We start from the raw sequence: 21,746 nt of genomic DNA on the forward strand, positions 1-21,746 counted from the left end.
TAGCTAAAGACTGAAAAAGTAATAGCAACATTTTTTTTAAGTTCGTCAGAAACAGGAAGCCTGCTAAACAACCAGTGGGGCCACTGGACAATCAAGATGCTAAAGGAGCACCCAAGGATGATAAAGCCATTGCAGAGAAACTAAATGAATTCTTTGCATCAGTCTTCATGGCTGAGGATGTGAGAGACATTCTCAAACCTGAACCATTCTTTTTAGGTGACTAATCTGAGGAACTGTCCGAGATTGAGGTGTCATTAGAGGAGGTTTGGGAACAAATTGACAAACTAAACAGTAATAAGTCACCAGGACAAGATGGTATTCAAGAGTTCTGAAGGAACTCAAATGTGTAATTGCAGAACTGCTAACCATAGTCTGTAACCGATCATTTAAATCCACTTCTGTACCAAATGACTGGAGGATAGCGAATGTGATGCCATTTTTTAAAAAGGGCTCTAGAGGTGATCCTGGGAATTACAGGCTGGTAAGCCTGACTTCAGTACCGGGCAAACTGGTTGAAACTATAGTAAAGAACAAAATTGTCAGACACATAGATGAACATAATTTATTGGGGAAGAGTCAACATGTAAAGGGAAATCATGCCTCACCAATCTACTAGAATTCTTGAGGGGGTCAACAAGCAGGTAGACGGGGGGATCTAGTGGATATAGTGTACTTAGATTTTTATGAAGCCTTTGACGAGGTCCCTCACCAAAGGCTCTTAAGCAAATAAGCTGTCCTGGGATAAGAGGGAAGGTCCTCTCATGGATTGGTAACTGGTTAAAATATAGGAAACAAAGGGTAGGAATAAATGGTCAGTTTTCAGAATAGAGAGAGAGGGAAATAGTGGTGTCCCTCAGGGGTCTGTACTGGGCCCAGTCCTATTCAACATATTCATAAATGATCTGGAAAAAAGGGTAAACAGTGAGGTGGCAAAATTTGCCACATGATCCAAAATTACTCAAGACAGTTAAGTCCTGGGCAGACTTGAGAGATCCTTTTGTAGCTCTTCGCAAACAGCGTGACTGGGCAACAAAATGGCAGATGAAATTCAATGTTGATAAATGCAAAGTAATGCACACTGGAAAACATAATCTCAACTACACATATAAAATGATGGGGTCTAAATTAGCTGTTATCACTCAAGAAAGAGATCTTGGAGTCATTGTGGATTGTTCTCTGAAAACGTTCACTCAATATGCAGCAGCAGTCAAAAAAGCAAACAGAATGTTGGGAATCATTAAGAAATGGATTGATAATAAGACACAAAATATCATATTGCCTTTATATAAATCCATGGTATGCCCATATCTTGAATACTGCATGCAGATGTGGTCGCCCCATCTCAAAAAAGATATATTGGATTTGGAAAAGATTCAGAAAAGGGCAACAAAAATGATTAGGGGTATGGATCAGTTGCCGTATGAGGAGAGATTAACAAGACTGGGACTTTTCAGTTTGGAAAAGAGACGACTAAGGGGAGATATGATAGAGGTCTATAAAATCATGACTTGTGTGGAGAAAGTAAATAAGGAAGTGTTATTTACTCCTTCTCATAACACAAGAACTAGGGGTCACCAAATGAAATTAATAGGCATCAGGTTTAAAACAAACTAAAGGAAGTTCTTCTTCACACAATGCACCATCAACCTGTTGAACTTCTTGTCAGAGGATGTTATGAAGGCCAAGACTATAATAGGGTTAAAAAAAGATCTAGATAAGTTCATGGAGGATAGGTCTATCAATGGCTATTAGCTGGGATGGTATCCCTAGCCTTGGTTTGCCAGAAGCTGGGAATGGGCGACAGGATGGATAGCTTGATTATTACCTTTGCTGTTCATTCCCTCTGTGGCACCTGGCATTGGCCACTGTCGGAAGACAGGATACTGGGCTGGATGGATCTTGGGTCTGACCCAGTATCGCTGTTCTTATAAGCTATTGCCTACCGTGTTAGAGATAAAATATTTTATTCTCCATTTCATTTGATTAACGCAGTGCAGGAGAGTGGGGAAGGCAAAAATGGTTCTAAGACTCCTTTATGCTAGTTCCTGATATTCTGGCTTGGCTGAATAGCCTCTCCTTACTATAGCATGGGGGGCTGTGATAAAAGTGAACATAGGGTTATTCCATCAGCTCAGCATCAATCTGGGGGCCGCATAAAAGGGCCTTAGAACAACAGAGAACTGGTCCAATGGATAGGTTCTAAACACTTTTCTCACATTGGTTGGCTGCCTTAGGCAAGTCTGAGCAAACCCCTTAAACTCTGTGCTCCAGTTAACTGCTCTGTAAAATGTAGATACTTGCTTACCCCATCGGAATGTTGAAATGCAACTAAATAATGTTTACTAAGTAAAAGGATTAAGGCCACTCAGAGGGAGTGATGAGAATACAATTCAAGTCCTGGGCTAACTGTCTGCTGTCCTTTAGGCCTTTAGCAGGAGGAGGAGTTTTAGATAAGCAGCTTGCTTTTTACCATGTCATGGCAGGTCAAGATCACCCAGTGGTTGAGGCTGGAGGTAGCTCGCTGGTTCCTTTTCCCTGTGTGTGATGTCAGAGGGCTTTCTCCTGCAGGAGACTGGAGGTTGGCAGCCTGCTGCCATGTTGATCATCTAGTTTAAGGATTCCCATAATGAGTGACATCTGATGTAGACAGACTATTGCCTTCCAACGTATGTGTTTCTCCCTGTTACAGTGTTTGTTCTGTTGCTCCCTTAATTGTGATGTGACCAATTTTTAACCTCAGAATGGCTAAAAGAATTCCAAAGGTATCTAACTTGTTACTGTATTTTCACCTGTTCTTTTTTCCAGAATTTGAACATACTGGATGTATCTCATAATCGTTTGCTTTCTACAAAATTAGGATCCCAGCCACAGTTGGAGAGCCTTAGTGAGCTTGTGCTGTCAGAGAATAAAATCACTGAGTTAAAAAAGGAAGAACTAGATTTTCTTAGCAACACTTCCTTAAATAGGCTTGACTTATCATCAAACCCACTGAAAGAGGTAAGAAATACAAGACCACATCTTCAGCTGGTATAAATGATTTATACCAGCTGAAGATCTGAACCATAATTTTTCTATTTTGCAATCACTGATAAAAGAACAGTATTCATTTTGGTCAGAGGTAATATTGTTCTGTTGTAATAAAATACACATTATTTTATTCTTGATATTGTGAGTTGATTTATTATGTAGGTGGAGTAAGATTTCTGATGCACTTAACTACTCATTTCCTTTTGTTTAAGCATTTGGGATTTGTAAAGATGCAATATTGTTATCACTCAGTCTTAACTTGTTGTAAAGGGAATGATCCAGCTTCCACTGAAATAAATGGAAGCAGGCTCGTGTCACAATTAGTAACCAAAAGTACATCTATGCTGCATTTTAAAACCTGTGGCAGTGAGTCTCAGAGCCCAGGTCTCGTGCTAAAATCAGATAAATCAGCTACATGTGGACAAAGCGTTCAGGCTCTGAAGGTTGGGTTGGGGAGGGCTTCAGAGCCTGAGCTCCAATCTAAGCCACAGCTTCTGCACTGCTGTTTTTAGTGCCATAGGTCGAGGCCTGTGAGCTTGAGTCTATAGACCAGGCCTCTGAAACTTGTTGCTGTGGATTTTAAAATGTAGTATAGACATATCCTAAGAAACCACATTCAACCATAGTAGCTAGAGAAGATCATCAGCAGCATGAATGCTCAAAATAGCCATACCATCTCTTCCCCCAAAACTTAGAGATTTTTCGACCAGGGAAACGCAACAAAATACTACAAAACCAAAAAATAAATGTACTAATCTCTTTTTTTCCACAATACTGTCTGTCTGTTTTATGTTTCTCTCTAGTTTTTTTTCTTGAAAAGAAGCATTGATTTTTTCTTTCCCTCTTTCTCCTTTGCATTTGTTCTCTGCTGTTCACTTTCTTTGCTCTCTTGCATTGTATTCTCTTCCCCGTTGCCCTTCCTTTGTTCATTGTCACCCTCTTTCCTTGTTTCTTACCTGTGTGCCATTGCCCTCTTTTGCTTTTCTGTTTCTTGTCTTCCTTTCTTCTCTCTCCTGCATATTTCTCCCCCCTCCTATGGCATCACCACCACCTCTCTGACTCTTTAAACTGAAGTTCCAATGGCTCAGGTTATCAGTTCATTGTACTAGAAATGCCAACATCTAGGTTTTATTCCTAGTTCTGCCATAAACAGTCCTCTGGTGTCTTGGACAAACTAGTTAATCAGTCTGTCCCTTCATTTTCTAACCTTTGCCTAGCTCACAGAGATGGTGTTAAGCTAAATTCATTCATGTATGCAAAGTGCTCAGATACTATGGAAATGAGCACAGTAGAAAAGCATACAAATAGATTAAAAAGTGGATGTCCTCTATCCAAGTTTACTCCCTGTATGCTATTTTATGTACTATACAGGCACACTCCAATCAATGCAGCATTAAAATATGGTTCTGCTCTGAAAAGTGATTGCAAAAATGGCATTGTTGAGTTCTGAATTTGTCTCCCTGACTTTCAGGATAAGTGTACTCATTTCACAAGTAAATTGGTGTTCGTTTTGTTTTGTTTTGTCTTCCCACGCCCCTGACAGCTCTGCAAACACAATGTGGGATCGGAAAGTCAAACTGTGTTCTTTCTGGCTTATGTATTTAAATTACTGCCACAAATGAATACTTGTGCCTATCACTCATCAATTCTGGTAACGAATCAAGAAGAGGGGCAAATATTCTGATTTGTAGCTGCCATTCATTTTGAGGAAGCAAATGTTTGAGCTCTAGTTTTATGAGTGCATACTGTGCCCATAAAAAGGAGACTGAGTTCATCTTGACTGTTATTGTAGGCCTAAATACCCCCTCCCCCCGTGTGCCAAAGTATTCCATGTTCTCTTTCATTTAGTGTCATATTGACACTTCTTGACAACAGATCAGTAAATGAAACCCCAAAGGAAATGCATGGCGGAGAGATTTGTTGTGTATATATATTTACAAGTTACCTCTAAAGATTCAGAGTCACATGAGAATTAGACACAGAATTTCAAATCACTTTCATCTATCTACTGTAAGAGTAAGGTAGGTTTTTTTCATTACTGATACAAAATATTAATTTTCAGGGGTATTACTACAGGGTTTTGAACCATTACTATCGAAATATAATGCATTTTAAAACAAAGTTTGGTTAAGTCCTGTGGAATTTAGTGAAAATCTATGAGTTAATTTAAATTATGTGCTTGGTCTATGGTAGTGATTTGAAGAACTTTCCATGTTTTGGCTTTGTGGAACAACTTTCTTAGGTGATTTTGTTTCTTTTAATGTCAAAATCATTAATTTTTTTCCCTTCTAGTTTCACACAGGCTGTTTACATGCAATTGGAAATCTGTATGGCCTTGTGCTGAACAATGTTGAGCTTGGTGCAAATCTCACAGAGAAACTTTGCTTGGAATTATCAGGCACAAGAATTCAGAATCTGTCACTGAGCCAGATCCAGCTTTCTTTTATTCACAAGTCAACCTTCCACGGACTGCAAACAACAAACCTCACAGCTTTAAACCTTTCCAAAAATTATTTGAACATGATAGAAAACGACTCTCTTACCTGGCTTTCAAGCTTAGAGAATTTAAACCTAGAGGATAATAGGATTTATCACTTATTTTCTCATTCATTGTATGGATTATCCAATGTCAAATATTTGAATCTGAGAAGATCACGTGTCAGAAAAATTGATGATTTCTCCTTTCGTTGGCTAAGCCATTTAGAGTATCTTCTTATAGATAGTAATAGTTTTCAAGAAATTACTCCTAATATGTTCACAGGCTTGGACAATCTGAAATATTTGAGTCTATGTAACTGGACCAATGGCTTACAAATAATAACTAATAAAACATTTTCATCACTTGCTAATTCTACTCTGCAGTTTCTTAATCTTACAAAAAGTAGAATCACAAAAATAGAAGGTGGAGCATTTTCTTGGTTGGGACACCTAAAAATTCTTGATTTGGGACTCAATGAAATAAACCAGGTGCTCACAGGTCATGAGCTTAAAGGTCTGCAAAATATTGAGGATATCTACCTTTCCTACAACAAAGAGTTGACTTTGACAAGCGAATCATTTGCTTTTGTTCCAAGCCTTAGAAAACTGATGCTACGGAAGGTAGCTTGTAGCAATCTGGACCTCTCTCCTTCACCTTTTCACCCTCTACGGAATCTAACCATCCTGGATATCAGCAACAACAATCTAGCTAACGTAAAAGATGATTTGTTTGATGGACTTCACAAACTTGAAATTCTGGATTTGCAACATAATAATTTGGCTCGACTTTGGAAACATGCCAATCCAGGTGGCCCTGTCCTTTTTTTAAAAGATCTTCTTAACCTGCATATACTTAATTTGAAGTCTAATGGCTTGGATGAGATTCCAGTACAAGTTTTCAAGGGCTTGTTTCAATTAAGAAGCCTGGATTTAGGATCAAATAATTTGAACTTGCTTCCAGCATCTTTGTTTGATGACCAGATATCTCTGAATTCATTAATCCTTCAGAAAAATCTTATAACATCTGTTGAAGAAAAAGTGTTTGGTTCAGCTTTCAAGAATCTGAAAGAACTAGAGATGGATTCCAATCCATTTGACTGCACCTGTGAAAGTATCTCCTGGTTTGTTAATTGGCTTAATGTGACCCAAACAAACATACCTGGATTAGATACTCATTACCTTTGCAACACCCCACCTAAATATCATAGTACTCTGGTGATGTATTTTGACATTTCACCCTGCAAAGATAGTGCCCCTTTTCAATTACTGTATATAATAAGCACCACTGTGATAATGCTCTTCATCTTTATTGTCATTCTTATCCATTTTGAAGGCTGGAGGATAGCATTTTACTGGAATGTGTCAGTAAATCGAGTACTTGGTTTTACAGAAATAGACAGGCAACAGGAAGAGTTTGATTATGATGCCTACATTATTCATGCAAGAAGGGACAGGAATTGGGTGTCCAAGAACTTCATTCCTCTGGAAGAAAATGATCAGTCTCAAATTAGGTTTTGTTTAGAGGAACGAGACTTTGAAGCAGGCATATCTGAATTTGAAGCCACTATTAATAGTATAAAAAGAAGTCGGAAGATTATCTTTGTTGTCACTGACCATCTCTTAAAAGATCCCTGGTGCAAAAAGTGAGTATGTGCATGCGTGTATGTGCACGTGTATGAATAACACTTGTTCAGCAGATCTTTAATGCAGTCATCTCTAAGCCCTGGTCTACCCTGGGGGCAATTGATCTAAGTTACGCAACTTCAGCTATGTTGCATTACATCGACTTACCGTGGAGTCTTCCCTGCGGTGAGTTGACTACTGCTGCTCCCCCATTGACTTTGCCTGTGCCTCTCGCGGCACTGGAGTACAGGAGTTGATGGGAGAGCGCTCGGGATCGATTTATCGCGTCTAGACTAGATGTGATAAGTCGATCCCCACTGAATGGAATGCTGTCCGCCGATCTGGCGGGTAGTGAAGACATACCCTAAGACAGTGGTCTACTTTCTTGAAAACAGAAAGTACAGGGAAAATTATACTTTGTGACATGAGTGTAACTGTCTGAAATTTAATGGAGGTACTCCAGATGTATCCCAGTGTAACTGAAAGGAGAATTGGCTCATAAACTACCTGCTTATCTAGTCAATCAAACCATCATTGCCCTTCAGATGATCTTCCATAAAAATAGATGTTTGAGACAAGACAGCGATTGGTGAGATTATTAACATACAAAGATCATTTTTTGAGCCAGGGCCTTTTGAGCCGGTTTGTGTGGCTGACAGAAAGAAGACTGTATACTAAGTGAGCCTAAAATTGAGATGGTTAATTTCTTGGAGGGCAGATGATTCTCTTTTTTTAGTTACATAAATAACTCGTTTTTTTAATTTATTACAAGTATTATCATAAAGGTTAAATGTTAAAAACTATATACAAATTAAAGCCCTGATCCGGCACTGACCTTTGTGGGGCTATCACAGAAAATTATTTGATGTCACTCATCCCTACATAAATCAGCTGATTCAATGATTCATAAGCTCTGTTTAGTTCTATAGCATGTACTTTCAAGACACCAGTTTTTAATTCTTATTTTTTGCTTAAGGTTCAAGGTGTACCATGCTGTTCAGCAAGCTATTGAGCAAAGTCGGGATTCCATCATACTGATCTTTCTTCATGACATTCCAGATTACAAACTGAATCATGCACTTTGCTTGAGAAGAGGAATGTTCAAATCTCGTTGCATCTTGGATTGGCCAGCTCAGAAAGAACGGGTCAATGCATTTCATCAGCAATTAAAAATGGCACTTAAATCTAGCAGCAACATACACTGAATTTCTAAAGTATAAGATTGAACTGTTAGGACACTTCATTTCAGACTGACTAAAGGACAACAGTCCTTGTGGGGAAAAATTAAACCAATCCACAGCAACTCCTCTATTTTTCCTATTATGTGTTTTTAATTGGTAATTGTTCTTATCCTTTGTATATTGTTTCACCTGTGTTCTGAGTTCATACAATGGTCATGACGGACACAAAAAATAGGACCACCAACTCTTTCAATCTGTGACCAAAAAGAATCAGCCTATTTAAAATAGAGCAGAAATAGAGTGAAGAAAGGGGTGGTGAGAATGAGTAGGGGCAAGGTAAATTTCCACATGAAGGAGTGCTGAAAGACTGGAGGAAATGAATAAAAGGGAAGAAATGTGATACAGATATACAAAGTAATGAATGCTAGAGAGGGAGTAAGTGCCTGGGCACGTAGACCTCATTTGTTAATTCCTTCAGTGTTGCAGAGGGCTGTGTGCCGGTCCCCCACATCAGACAGTGCTTCTCAAGCTATCTTAGATGCTATGTACTTTTTTCTTTTTAGTTCTACCTTTGGTTTTGTCACTTAAAATGAGTTGGAGAAAAGTGTTTAAATAAGAACAGCATACTAGTACTATGTGTTTTGTAAACAGTATGATTAATACTCAAAGGAAAAATAAGAGTTGTAACAGTGACTTGACTAGAGCACACTCACAGCTACCCATAGGATAGAATTTGATGGAGGAACTAGGCTATTGCTCTGACAGTACTGAACATTGAGGCCCTAATTCCCTACTCCCTTGCACCAGGCTACGATTCTGATCTGGTGAAGTCTCAGGGTCATTTGACACAGGTATAAATGACTATACAAACTGCAAGGCAGTGAAGAATCAGCCCCTAAAACTTTTAAACCCTTTTAGGGGCAAATCTTCCATCTTCCATAATGGAATGTCCCCACTAAGCAGAGAAATTGGTATGATTCTACTGCATTGGGTGTCTAGACCATGGAAACCTATGCAAGGGGGTATATACCTTCTGTGGTACTTGGAGTCCAGCTTCCCAGCCATGTGGGGAGGATTCTTTCTACCTCGGTCTCTGTGGATTTCACTGATATTAAGCCTGTTAGTTGTGCTGTGCACTGAATGGGGCCTTTGTGGTTTTGTACAGACATAATCACATACTATTCAAAATGCAATATGTCTCTTTAAGAGGTTGTCTCTTTACCTAGAAATCTATTACTAAAACATAGGAAAATTCTTGTGGATCGTATCAGTGAAAGAAAACCACAGCATCCTGATTTGCATGACATTTTACATGCACACAAATCTTAGTGTGAATGACGGCAACAGTCAAATCCTCTTCTCCTGCTGCCAGCTTGAATCAAGTGGCAGCTAAAAATACTTTCCTATTTAAGTATACAATTTCTTTGTTTCCCACAGGGAAACTGGGACTATAACTATCAAAGGAGGTTGCTTGTAGGATAGCCAATGATAGAGGAGGTGGTCCACATCACAATCTATTGAAATTTGATGCATGTTGTGGGGGAGGTGGGGGAAACCTTTGAGGAACCCTGAACTAAGAAACAGGCTGTGGTTGAAATGTGTAGATTTTACATTGGATTTTTAACTATTTTTTCCTTGTAGTTTTCAGCTATCTATTTTTATTGGTAAGCTGTTGCACACTGGAGCTTTGCAAATCCTCATGGTTTTACAATTAACACAGTATTTAATTCAGCCCTGAGTTATATATGCAGCTCACTTAGGTTTTCCTCCTTCAATGAAAACTGTTCTAATATGCATAAAACTCTACAAGCAAGATAAGAAATAAGTGCTATTTCCTGTGAGCAGCTGGATAGAGTACCTACCAGAAATCAATATTTAGTGGGAGAATGAAAAAAATCTATCAGACTATTTTACCAATATTACTATTATTTCTTAGTGTTCCTAAAAAATATCTATAGATACCCACTTCTGGCTCTGCGCTCCTCTCCCATAAATTAGAAATATACAAATGAAAGCTTCTCATATTCATCCACCAAATCCTCAGCCCATCCCTTCTTCAATAACTTGAGAGAACAGATGGGTTCTGCAGACTTCCCAAATACAGGATCTGGTGGACCAAAGGGAAAATGGGTCCCAAAATGAAGTACCCTTTTCAGAGAACACCCTGACAGCAGCTCCCTTTCATTTACATTGAGGGTGATCAACCATGAGCATTCATGCTGATCTCTACAATGGCTTATGGCAGGGAAAGAGAGGTTGTTTCTCAGGTAACTGTGTCCCAAGCTATTTATGACTTTAGAGTTAAAACCAATACCTAGAATTCCACCTAGAAGATTATTGTGAGGAAGCAGAGATCTTGGAGTACTATTAAGGTGTGGTTCCGCTGAATAAGTGGCCCACTACATTGTGCATTAGCTTCAGCTTCTGACTGGTCCCAAGGCAGCCTCCCATACCTCACATTACAGCAATCTAATCTTGAGGTGACAAAGGCACGAATAGCAGCATCAGAGAGGAAAGGCAGCATTCTTCTCACCAGGCTCAGACAGAAAAGTGCCCATGGTTGCAACCACTATCTGAACATCCAAGAGCAGCTCAGGATTTAACAACACTGTTACAAATGATGGTCACAATCCCTCAGTGATGGGGTGCTCATATAAGTTCCATTAAACCATATGGGCTGTTTCCACAAGCCCACCCTCCTATCTGTGCCTTGTCTAGATTAAATCACAGCCAGCTCTCTCTCATCCACATTCTAACTTCACCTGAGATGTTGTGTAATTCACTGGGTAACTTATACTTGGCTGGGTCACTCATGACTGAGACATAGAGCTGGATGAATGCATTGGGGCCTACAGCATATAGCAAGAAAAAATCAATACTAAACCATGTGGGTGCACAAGGCACACAAACTAATTATGCTAGTAACCTCTGCAGGAAACTCCTCATAAATATTCTTCTGAGGAAAAAGTTATTCATAGGCAAAACAAACTCCCAAAGCAAGCATATGGAAGGATATTTTCTCATGCTCATAATTAATAATTTCTATGGATTGACCTGCTTAGTTGAACTTCCTCCCACTCTGATACCAAAATGTATATGCATATAAATTGTCCTGAGTATCTTGTTAAATGTTTTGTGGGAGGCACCTCTGCTATTCTACTTGAGCTCAACATGGATTTAGGATCTTCCAAAGATTTTGAAAGGTTTTTTTAAATTCATGAGTCAAAACCACATTTGATTTTGTAACTGAAATACGACAAACATTTTCTCTCATCTGTAATATATCTTTTCTATTTGAAAAAAATTATTATATTGCAGTAGAAGTATGTCAGCACACTAGGAGAGTCCATTTAACTTTAGCATTACTCTGAAAATAGACTAAATATAGCTCCTTCTTACTCTGCGGGTATGTGTATATATTCAAAGTAATAACTGCTTAGTTTAGGGGCTAAAGTGAGGGTTTTGTTTTACTCCTGGAGATCTGGAAAACTAAGAATAAACTGAGTTTTATTCCTTCTTGTAAATCAAAAGAGTTGTTCACTAAATTGCAGTTATAAGGCCCATCAGTTATATCTGTACAAACCAAATGAAGGCAGTGAAGTTGGACAGGGGTTGCTGTGGCATCTCTGTGACAATGGGGGCTGCACTGTGACTGTGGGCAGAATTGCATTACCATTACTTTTATTACTGATGAAACATGCAAAGGAAAGAATTCAGGATAGCTGACTTGAAGAACAGCAGAAATCGCAATATGTGTTGCCTATATAAGCATTTTGTTAATATTGTAGCTGAAGACTAAAGAGCTGTAGATGTGAGTGGGGAGAAAAATCTTAAAAGTAAATTAACTACCCAGTTGTTTGTTCTATTGACTTTTGCTTTGGATCGCTTTCTTTTGATCCATAATCTTTTTTTTCCCCCTTTGGCAGAAGGAAGGGAAGAATTATAAAGAATACTATAATTCAGCTGGGTGTGTACTGTACTCATTTGTTTCTGCTTTAATTGTATGACTTTTACTATATATATAGAATCCACACAAATATGGGTTAGCTGGCTTCAGCAAAGCATTCAGGCTCAAATCCTCAAAGGAAGATAGTACTTGAACCCCAGATTTTGGGGTAGGAGTCAGAGGCCATCCATTCCCTTCCAGCTATAGTCTTGGGTACTTACCTAAGTGCGGGAAACCTTGGTTCATTTCCCCATGCTGCTTGAAGAGAAGAGTTTTAAACACACTCATTGATCTCCAGGAGATTCTGTTTGGGGGCTCTCCCAGTTTCTCTTGTTGAAGTTTAATTGCATAATTAAATATTAATTGGGCCCAAGAGAGAGTGAAAACACCTCTAAAGCCCAGTAGTTAGGACAGGCACCTGAGAGGTGGGAAATCACTGTTCAATTCCCTTCTTCTCATGACGTAGAGAAGGGAATTGAGCTAGAAATACTGACATCTTAGGTTAATACCCTAAACACTGGGCTAAAGGCTATGAGGAAGGCTACCGCCTCCACTCCCCTGGTCATTTTATGTGGACTTAGGCAAGCACCCAACTCCTTCTCACAAGAAGTTGTTTAGTGGCCTAATTCATCTGACTGCAGGAGATGGGTTCTTCTTGGTTGTAGATTGCTAGCAGACATAGGCACCTCCCTGCAACCTGGACCTAGGTACTGAACTCAGAGACAGGGATAGAACTTTGGACACACCTTTCTCACCAGCTAGCTTAGCCATTGGCTATCTTAGGCAGCTCTGCAGCTGGTGTACTGGCTTTTGTAGATCCCATTCTTCGGAACATCTCTCTCCCTATGCATTGTGTAGGGAGCCTAGGTGCCTAACTCAGGGTTTGTGGAGTCCATTATTGTTCCAGTGACTTTCTAGGCAGTTAAAGTTAGGTGTTGCAACACTGAGTGTTGTAATGTCCTAATCCATTTGTCGACCTGGGCCAAAGCCACAGAGAGATACATAACTGCGGAGGGAGTTGGGAATTGGCAAAGCCCCCACAAAGGGGACTGTTTGACTACTTGTGGACTTCTGTTACTGTAAAACCATTTTTTTACAGTAACAGATTTCAGATGATGTACCTCTTTATGTAAATAAGTCATACAAGAAAAGCCGTTTTGCCTGTCAAATGTACATGTCAATCTGTAAAAGCATCAGTTTTAACAGCTTTTTAAAAAATGCACCGATTCTATGATAACAGATGCCATATAATAAAGTTTAGCTAAAGAGAAAAAATTAACAAAAAAGAACAAATACCCTTTGTGTGCATTGGTAGAGATTGAAGGATACATAACAGCTGATTACAGAAGATCTAACACGAAAATAAAGGGCTTTGTTTACAGATGAACTGATATGTGATGATTCCTTAATTACAGTAACAGGATAATCCTCATTGTGATGCTCTCATCTCATCTTTCTCATCGTCTTTTCAGTCCAAGTGACAAATTCTCTCTTCTTGTTTAAGCCATGAAAGTTGAGGAGGCGAGGCGTTAAGGATGTGATGCCAAGTTTACACTTTCACTTACACTTGCCTCTATTTAAAGATTAACTTGTGGACCATTCCTTGTGTGTTCTCTAAATCTTTTTCATTACAGTAAATAGCAAAATTAGACTTCTCATCCCAATTCAATATAACATGCTAACAAATGTTAGCTATTAACATGTGTAATAAAGGTATTAGTTGTGAAATAGACTAAATATTGTCTGTACTTCAATATTTACAAATTAAAATTTTCATACTGAGTTCTTAAAAAATTGTTTGTTCTACAGAAGGAATTTCAAGGAAAACAATGTGCCTGAAATGACTGAGTAAAATGATATTAAATCAATACACTAATACTATTTTTATATTATCATAGAATCATAGGACAGGAGGGGACCTTGAAAGGTCATCTAGTCCAGTCCCCTGCACTCATGGCAGGACTAAGTATTATCTAGACCAGGGGTTCTCAAACTGGGGGTTGGGACCCCTCAGCGGGTCGTGAGGTTATTACATGGGGGGTCATGAGCTGTCAACCTCCACCCCAAATCCCGCTTTGCCTCCAGCATTTATAATGGTGTTAAATATATATATAAAAGTGTTTTTAATTTATAAGAGGGGGTTGCACTCAGGCTTGCGATGTGAAAGGGGTCACCAGTAAAAAAGTTTGAGAGCCACTGATCTAGACCATCCCTGACAGATGTTTGTCTAATCTGCTCTTTAAAATTGCAAATGATGGAGATTCCACAACCCCCAGGGCAATTTATTCCTGTGCTTAACCACCCTGACAGTTAGGAACTTTTTCCTAATGTCCAACCTAAATCACCCTTGTTGCAATTTAAGACCACTGCTTCTTGTCCTGTCCTAAGAGGTTAAAGGGAACAATTTTTCTCCTCCTTGTAACAACCTTTTATGTACTTGTGGTTCATCCTGTACACTCATGCAGGGCAGATACTCCCCTGCGCAAGTGTACAGGATGAACCACAATGTGCCCCGTATGTAGCGATTTTCCTGTACATGGTTGTAAACCCAAATATTTCAAGATAGGGCTATTAGAGTGAAGCTCTACTGTCTCACTAACGAGTGTAGGAGTCCCTCGCTCTCCAGTACAGAGGGAGGCCACTCTGCCTCACTACACTTCCCCCTCAAGTCCATCTCCAGGGAACTGGAGATGGCAACGTCTCCTTCCCCCAACCGAGAGAAGAAGTAGGCGTTGGTATGGTCTCTACCTGCTTGATGACGTATCACGAAAGCATACAGCTGCAGTGCCAAATACCAGCGCATTAGTCACTGATTCGTTTCCTTAACAGTGTTCAATCACTTAAGTGTTCAGCCAGGCGTGGTTGGTCACTAGCACGAAGGGCACCCCTAGGAGGAAGTATCTCAGGGCGTCCACGGCCCACTTGGCCGCCAAGTGGTGTTGACTCTCTTGGCTTGAGCTTCCTTCTCAACAACTGAGTAGTTCTGTTCTCAGGGTAACAACTTGCAGCTGATATATAATATGGGGTGCTCATCTCCGTTTACCTACTGGGAGAGGACAGCTCCCAGGCCCACCTCCGATGCGTCTGCCTGTAACAGAAACTCCCAGTTAAAGTCCGGGCTGAAGATTATGGGCTCTCGGCACAGTTGGTCTTTGAGGGTTTGGAAGGCCTGTCTGCACTCATCGGTCCAACACACACATCAGGGGCTGTCCTTCAGGAGCTCTGTCAGCAGTGCTGCAATCAAGGCAAAGTCGGGGACAAAGCAGTGATAGTAGCCTGCTAGCCCAAGAAATTGCAACACCTGTCTCTTTGTGGTAGGGGCCGATTAGGCCTGAGCGCCTGGACCTTCCCTACCAGGAGTCGTACTTGGCCTCATGCGAGGGTGTACCCCAAATAGGTGGTTTCCTGCCAGACAATTTTACACTTCTTGGGGTTGGCAGTCAGGCTGGCGTCCTGTAAGACTCTAAGGACGGCAACTACCTGGTTGAGATGGTCCTCCCAGTGGCTGCAGTAAATCACTACATCATTGAGGTAGGCTGCGGCATAGGCACAGGGAGGCTGTAGGATCTGGTCCATCAGCCGCTGGAAGGTGGCTGGGGCCCCGTGGAGACCAAAAGGCACCCAGGCAAATTGGTAAAACCCGGTCAGGGAGGCAAAGGCAGTCTTCTCCCGGGAGCTTGGTCCAGGGGAATTTGCCAGTACCCCTTTGTGAGAATCAGAGTACTGATGTATTGGGTATCACTGAGGCAGTCTAGTAGCTCATCAATACACGGCATTGGGTACGTGTCCAATTTCGAGATGGTGTTGACTCTCTTAAAATTGATGCAGAACCTAAGGGTCCCATCCGGCTTTGGGACCAGGATGATGGGGCTGTGCCAGTCACTTTGTGACTGCTCGATTACATCTAGCTCCAGCATGGTCTGGACCTCCTTCTCCACTATTTCATGGGTGTGGCAGGGCAATGGCCTCGTGGTCTCTCAGATGACTTCTCCCAGGTTCATCAGCATTCTATGTTGAACTAGTGTGGTCTGCCCTGTCTGCACCATGAAAGTTTTGGGGAACGACTTCAACAGGTTCCTGTTGCTCCTCAGTCAGGGTATCCCCCAGCTGGCTCCTCTGAGTTGGTGGAACCAGGGGGTTTGGGTCCTAGGACCAGTTCCAGGGAGTGATTAGCAGCCTCTCCCACTCCCGCAATGCCTTTAACAAATTGACATGATAGACCTGTCATTTTTTTGTTTTGGTCAGGTTGGGACACCTCAGGTGACCGGCCCGACCTGGCGAATAATTTCATAAGGCCCCTGCCAGCATGCAAGGAGCTTTGATTCTTCAGAGGGTAATAGGAGCAGTACCTTTTGCCGGGCGCAAAGGTCCTCCTCGGGGCTTGTTATATATTTGCTCTTGTTCCTTCTGCGCATTCTGTAGATTTTTGTTCACCAGATCCCCCGCCCCGGTTATCTGCTCCTGAAGCTGCAGGACATACTGGAGGAGGCCCTGCAATGGAGATGGTGTTTGCTCCCAGTTTTCCCCCATAAGGTCTAGCAGCCCCCTGGGCTGCTGGCCATATAACAACTCAAAGGGAGAGAACCTGGTCAAAGACTGGGTGACCTCCCGCACAGCCAGTAACAGGGATGGGATAAGTTGGTCCTGTGATGAGTTGGGTCACAGAAACCCCCTTGGGACTGTCACCTGATGTGCTGAGACTACCTCTGAGCCCGTTTTCCCTGCCAGCTTGGGACTTCAAAGCTTGGGACGTCCCCCAAAAACTGCCGACTTAACTGAAAACAGCTTAAGAAGTGCTCCTGCCTCTAGCACCCAGACATCCAGCTCCCAATGGGATTCAAACCCCAAATAAATCTGTTTTACTTTATATAAAGCTTATACAGGGTAACCTCATAAATTGTCCACCCTCTATAACACTGATAGAGAGATACGCACAGCTGTTTGCTCCCCCAGGAATTAATTGCTTACTCTGGGTTAATTAATAAACACAAATGATTTTATTAAATATAACAAGTAGGATTTAAAGAAAAGGAGTACTTGTGGCACCTTAGAGACTAACAAATTTATTTGAGCATAAGCTTTCATGAGCTACAGCTCACTAAGTGGTTCCAAGTAATAACCGACAGAACAAAGTAAGCTACCAAGCAAAATAAAATAAAACACACAAATCTAAGCCTAATACAGTAGGAAACTGAATATAGATGAAATCTCACTCTCAGAGGTGTTCCAATAAGCTTCTTTCACCAACTAGACTCCTTTCTAGTCTGGGCCCAATCCTTTCCCCTGGTACAGTCCTTGTTCTAGCTCAGGTGGTAACTAGGGGATTTCTCATGACTGTAGCCCCCTTTGTTCTGTTCCACCCCCTTATATATCTTTTGCACAAGGCATGAATCTTTTGTCTCTTTAGGTCCCCACCCCTCCTTCTAAATGGAAAAGCACCAGGTTTAAGATGGATTCCAGTACCAGGTGATGTGGTCACATGTCCTGTGAGACCCCAAGCCTGACTCACAGGAAGGCTTGCAAGTAAACAGAGCCATTTGCAGTCAATTGTCCTAGTTGATGGGAGCCATCAAGATTCTAAACCAACATTAGTGGCCTCACTTTGCATAACTACAATAGGACCTCAGAGTTATATTTTATATTTCTAGCTTCAGATACAAGAATGATACATTCATACAAATAGGATGAACAAACTCAGTAGATTATAAGCTTTGTAATGATACCTTACAAGAGACTTTTGCATGAAGCATATTCCAGTTACATTATATTCACACTTATTAGCATATTTTCATAAAATCATATGAAGTGCAACGTCACAGGTCCCACTGGTGAAGATCTTTTGGGGGGAACTTCCACAACATTTCCTTCAGTGTTGGTTAAAACATTCCACCAGCCCATCCGTCTGTGGGTGGTATATGGAGATCTGTAATTTTTTTATTCCCAGTAGGCTTGTGACAGGGTGCTGAGTGAGAAGCACTTAATCAGCCCCTGTCACTCCAGCCCCAATCAAAGGTAATGAACTGGGGCTGGTCAGATAGCCCTGTGTCTGCTTGGTAACAGGCAGCACCTGCCAGCCTCATTAGCCAGGGCTATAAAGGCTGAGCAGAAGCCAAGAGAAGGAGGAAGGGAGAAAGGCCAGGCTCAGAGGGAGCCAGGAGCCTTCTGGTCTGTTGTTGGCCAAGCCTGCACTTGGCAAAATTGGCTGTGAAACCTGTACACAGGTGCTGGGAAAACAACTGTAAATAAAGAACACTGGTATTGCATCAAGCTGAGGCGTTCCTGACTGATTGGAGAGGGCAACAGGGGCCGAAACCAGAGGGGCCCAGCGTGGGCCTCGCTACAAGGCTACAGACTTGGCGAAGGAGTTTTGATGTGAAGTTGGTGCCCTAGTCTGTCAGGACTTCTGGTGGGAGGCCTACACAGGCAAAGACTTTCAGGAGCTCCACGGCAATCATCCGGGCAGTGATGTTTCGAAGGGGGATCGGCTCTGGAAACTGAGTGGCATAATCTAGAACCACCAGAATGAATTAGAATCCCCTGACACTCTTCAGGAGGGGCCCCATGAGATCCATGGCAATCCTCTCGAATGGGGTGTCAACCACTAGCAACGGGATGAGATGCGCCCTTGGTACGTCCCTCAGGGCTGCTCACTGGCACTCAGGTCAGGAGTCACAAAAATCTTTCACCTCCCTATGCACTCCAGGCCAGAAGAATCGGGCCAGAACTCATGCTAGGGTTTTCTCATCGCCCAGGTGCCCAGCTGCTGAACAAGACACAAGACTGCACATCGGTAGCACCGGGCTACCACCAGCCTGGCTCAAGTTTCATGGGTCTGAGGGTCACAGGCAGTGTTCCCTCAAATTTTTCCCACCCATGTGCGGAATGAATCTTGTTCTGTGCATCAATATGGAGGTGATTTTGTTCTGTGCACCAACACATCACCTCCATATTGGTGCAAAGAACAAAATTCATGTGGTGAGGGTGGGGCCGAAGGGTTTTTGTGGGAGGGGGCTCAGGGCTGGGGCAGAGGGTTGGGTGCAGCGCGTGAGAGCTCTGGGGTGGGGCTGCATGGTGAGCTGGGGCTAGGGGAGGGTTCCCTAAGCGCCTGCATGGCGCTAAACAGGCTGCTGTGTGGCTGCGCAGCTTACAGGGAATTTAGGTCACAGGTGGTCCAGGCCGTCACCGGTCATTTTGAAGTGGGGGTATACCGTTGCCTGGTGGGGTTCCATCAGAGCCCTATTAATGCGAGCTAGCTGTTCATAGGCTTGGCTAAGTGAGGGATCTTCTCGTTGGTCCCAGCTGAAGTAGGCCCCCAAATTTGGGGATTCTTCCTGAGCGAGTTTTCTGGGCTCAACCTCTTCCTTTGGGGGTCAGGGTTAGGGTTGCTAGCCCGATGGTCCTCCCTGTTGGGGTCCTCAGAGATTCTGTCGGCTCCCCTTGAGGGCTACTTCAGGCTGGGGGGGGCCCTGTAGTCGTCACACACAGGACCTCTGGGAACCCCCTCCAGTCATGGCCCAAGATGATGGGGTATGCCAGCCTTGGTGCCAGCCCAACCATCATGGGCTGTGTCTCCCCTTTTGCAGTCAGGGTGGTTAGGGTCTTGGGATAGGGCTTCACATCACCATGGATGCATTGCAGCTGAATGACACCCAGCGGCGGGTCTGGAGACAGGATGAGATCCTGGCGGATGTGAGTTTACCTGCACCCCGAATCAAGGAGGGTGGATACCTGGACTCTGTTCACGCTAAGGGGGATTGTCAGCTTATCCGAGGGCTGCTTACGGGCCCAGGGCCTTCCCAGAACAGACTTGGCCAAAACTGCAGTCCATCATGGGACATTCCCATTTGAGATGTCCAAATCGGCTGCAAGTGAAACAAAGGCTGATCTTGGGGCATCAGGGCGTTCTGCAGAGCTGGGTGAGAACATTGGTGTGCCTGCAGTCTGGGGCTTCCCCATGATGACTATGTCCTCAGGTAGTCCCAGCGCTGTAGGGGGTGGGCGTTGGGGCTTGCCAACCTCCCATCCCTCAGGCTGTCTTGGGCTGGGTCAGGGTTTGCTCCTTTGGCCCCCGGGGGGCATCACCAGGTTCATGGGCTGAGCCCCAGGCTATGCCACCAACAAGTTGTCCATCAGGGCCACAGTCATGCTCGGGGTCACTGGCTGGTGGTGGAGGACCCAGGTTCTTCCTTGCATTGGAAGGATATGTATGACTTGTTCGAGCACAACTTGTTCAGTGACTTCGGCCCCCTATGCTGTTCAGGCTGCAGCTGGAGTTGCCGCCAGAATGTCTCTGGTGTGATCTCAAGTGCATCAAGGATGGCGGCTTTCAACCACCAATACTCTTGAGCTTCCCTACTGGGAGGCCCCCAGTAGACAGCGTGGGCCAAGCCTCTCCAGTACGGAGCCAATAGGATGGCCCATTGCTCCAGGGGCCACTTAGCTGTGTAGGCTACCCCATCAAACATGATAAGGAAGGCCTTGGGATCATCTTTGGGGCCCATTTTTGCCAAGTGCACCGGCATCGTGGGGTCAGCTGGGGCTGCAGCACCCCTGGGGTTGGGGCCCATGGGGGTTGGCAGAAGTGCTGCAAGCTGCTGCAAGCACTGTTGTTGTTGCTCACAGTTCTGGGCCCCCAGTTCTTGAATCAGTTGCTGTTGCTGAATCCCAAGCTGTTGCAGCAGTTGTTGCTGCTGGCTCTTGGCAAGCCATTTAATCAACTTCTTGGCTTCCATCCTTCCTAAATTGAGGAAGGGTGAAGGGGTTCTGTCTACCGCTGTCATTGGCTTGTCCCCTTATCTCAGAGGAGGGGGCGCTACCTGTGTTCTCCACCAAGTGTAGTGGTCCCTTGCTCTCCAGTAAGGAAGGAAGGGAGGTCACTCTGCTTCACTACACCCACAATCCACTTTGTGTCCAAATCTGCTGCTTCTTTTTCCACAGAGTTTCTCTCTCGTTTCATATTTTCTTTCTATTTGGCTGCTGAAAGTCTTGTGCAGGCTCATCTCTTGTCTTGACTACTGTACCCTTTTTGACCTCTCTCTTTGGTCCAATCCTAAATGAATCCCCTGAATGGTATTTGTATTACTAATTCTTATTGTCATTAAGATTATTATGATTGTTTATTTGTATAGTAATAACCTGTTTGTAATATTTCCCTCCATACCTACACTTTATTCAGATATGCACATTTTCAAAATGTCTCTTTTGTTGAAAATTGACTGAAGAACATTAAGATAGAAATCAATTGCAGTTTGATTTCCTGTAATCAATCATAATGTATTTATACACATAGACTACGTAGCCTCACAAAGGAGACTCCCCGATGAGTAAACTCTAACAATCTAAATGATCATCTCACTAAATACTTTAATGGTTTTTTCTGTAAAAAAAGGTAGACTTTATGCACAAGCAACAGTATTAAAGAAGTGTGTGGGTGCGCACACTCAAAAGGGAAGACAATTTTCATAATTTTAGTTTGTGATACCCCTTGAGAG

General features: G+C 42.7%; 1 protein-coding gene across 2 annotated transcripts in view; it reads left to right on the forward strand.

Annotated features, from left to right (window-relative positions):
- TLR3 (toll like receptor 3) overlaps window positions 1-13,912 on the forward strand; it is a 31,345-nt gene extending 17,433 nt beyond the window's left edge. For both annotated transcript variants that reach the window (XM_074951290.1, XM_074951289.1), the window contains exons 3-5: window positions 2,806-2,997; window positions 5,320-7,148; window positions 8,105-13,912. In XM_074951290.1, the coding sequence (XP_074807391.1) occupies window positions 2,806-2,997; window positions 5,320-7,148; window positions 8,105-8,333 (2,250 nt within the window). In that variant the 3' untranslated portion in view covers window positions 8,334-13,912. The remainder of the gene's footprint in view (window positions 1-2,805; window positions 2,998-5,319; window positions 7,149-8,104) is intronic.
- Window positions 13,913-21,746: the final 7,834 nt, after the last annotated feature.

This window comes from Natator depressus, chromosome 4 (genome assembly GCF_965152275.1).
Source record: "Natator depressus isolate rNatDep1 chromosome 4, rNatDep2.hap1, whole genome shotgun sequence".
Taxonomy (NCBI): domain Eukaryota; kingdom Metazoa; phylum Chordata; order Testudines; family Cheloniidae; genus Natator; species Natator depressus.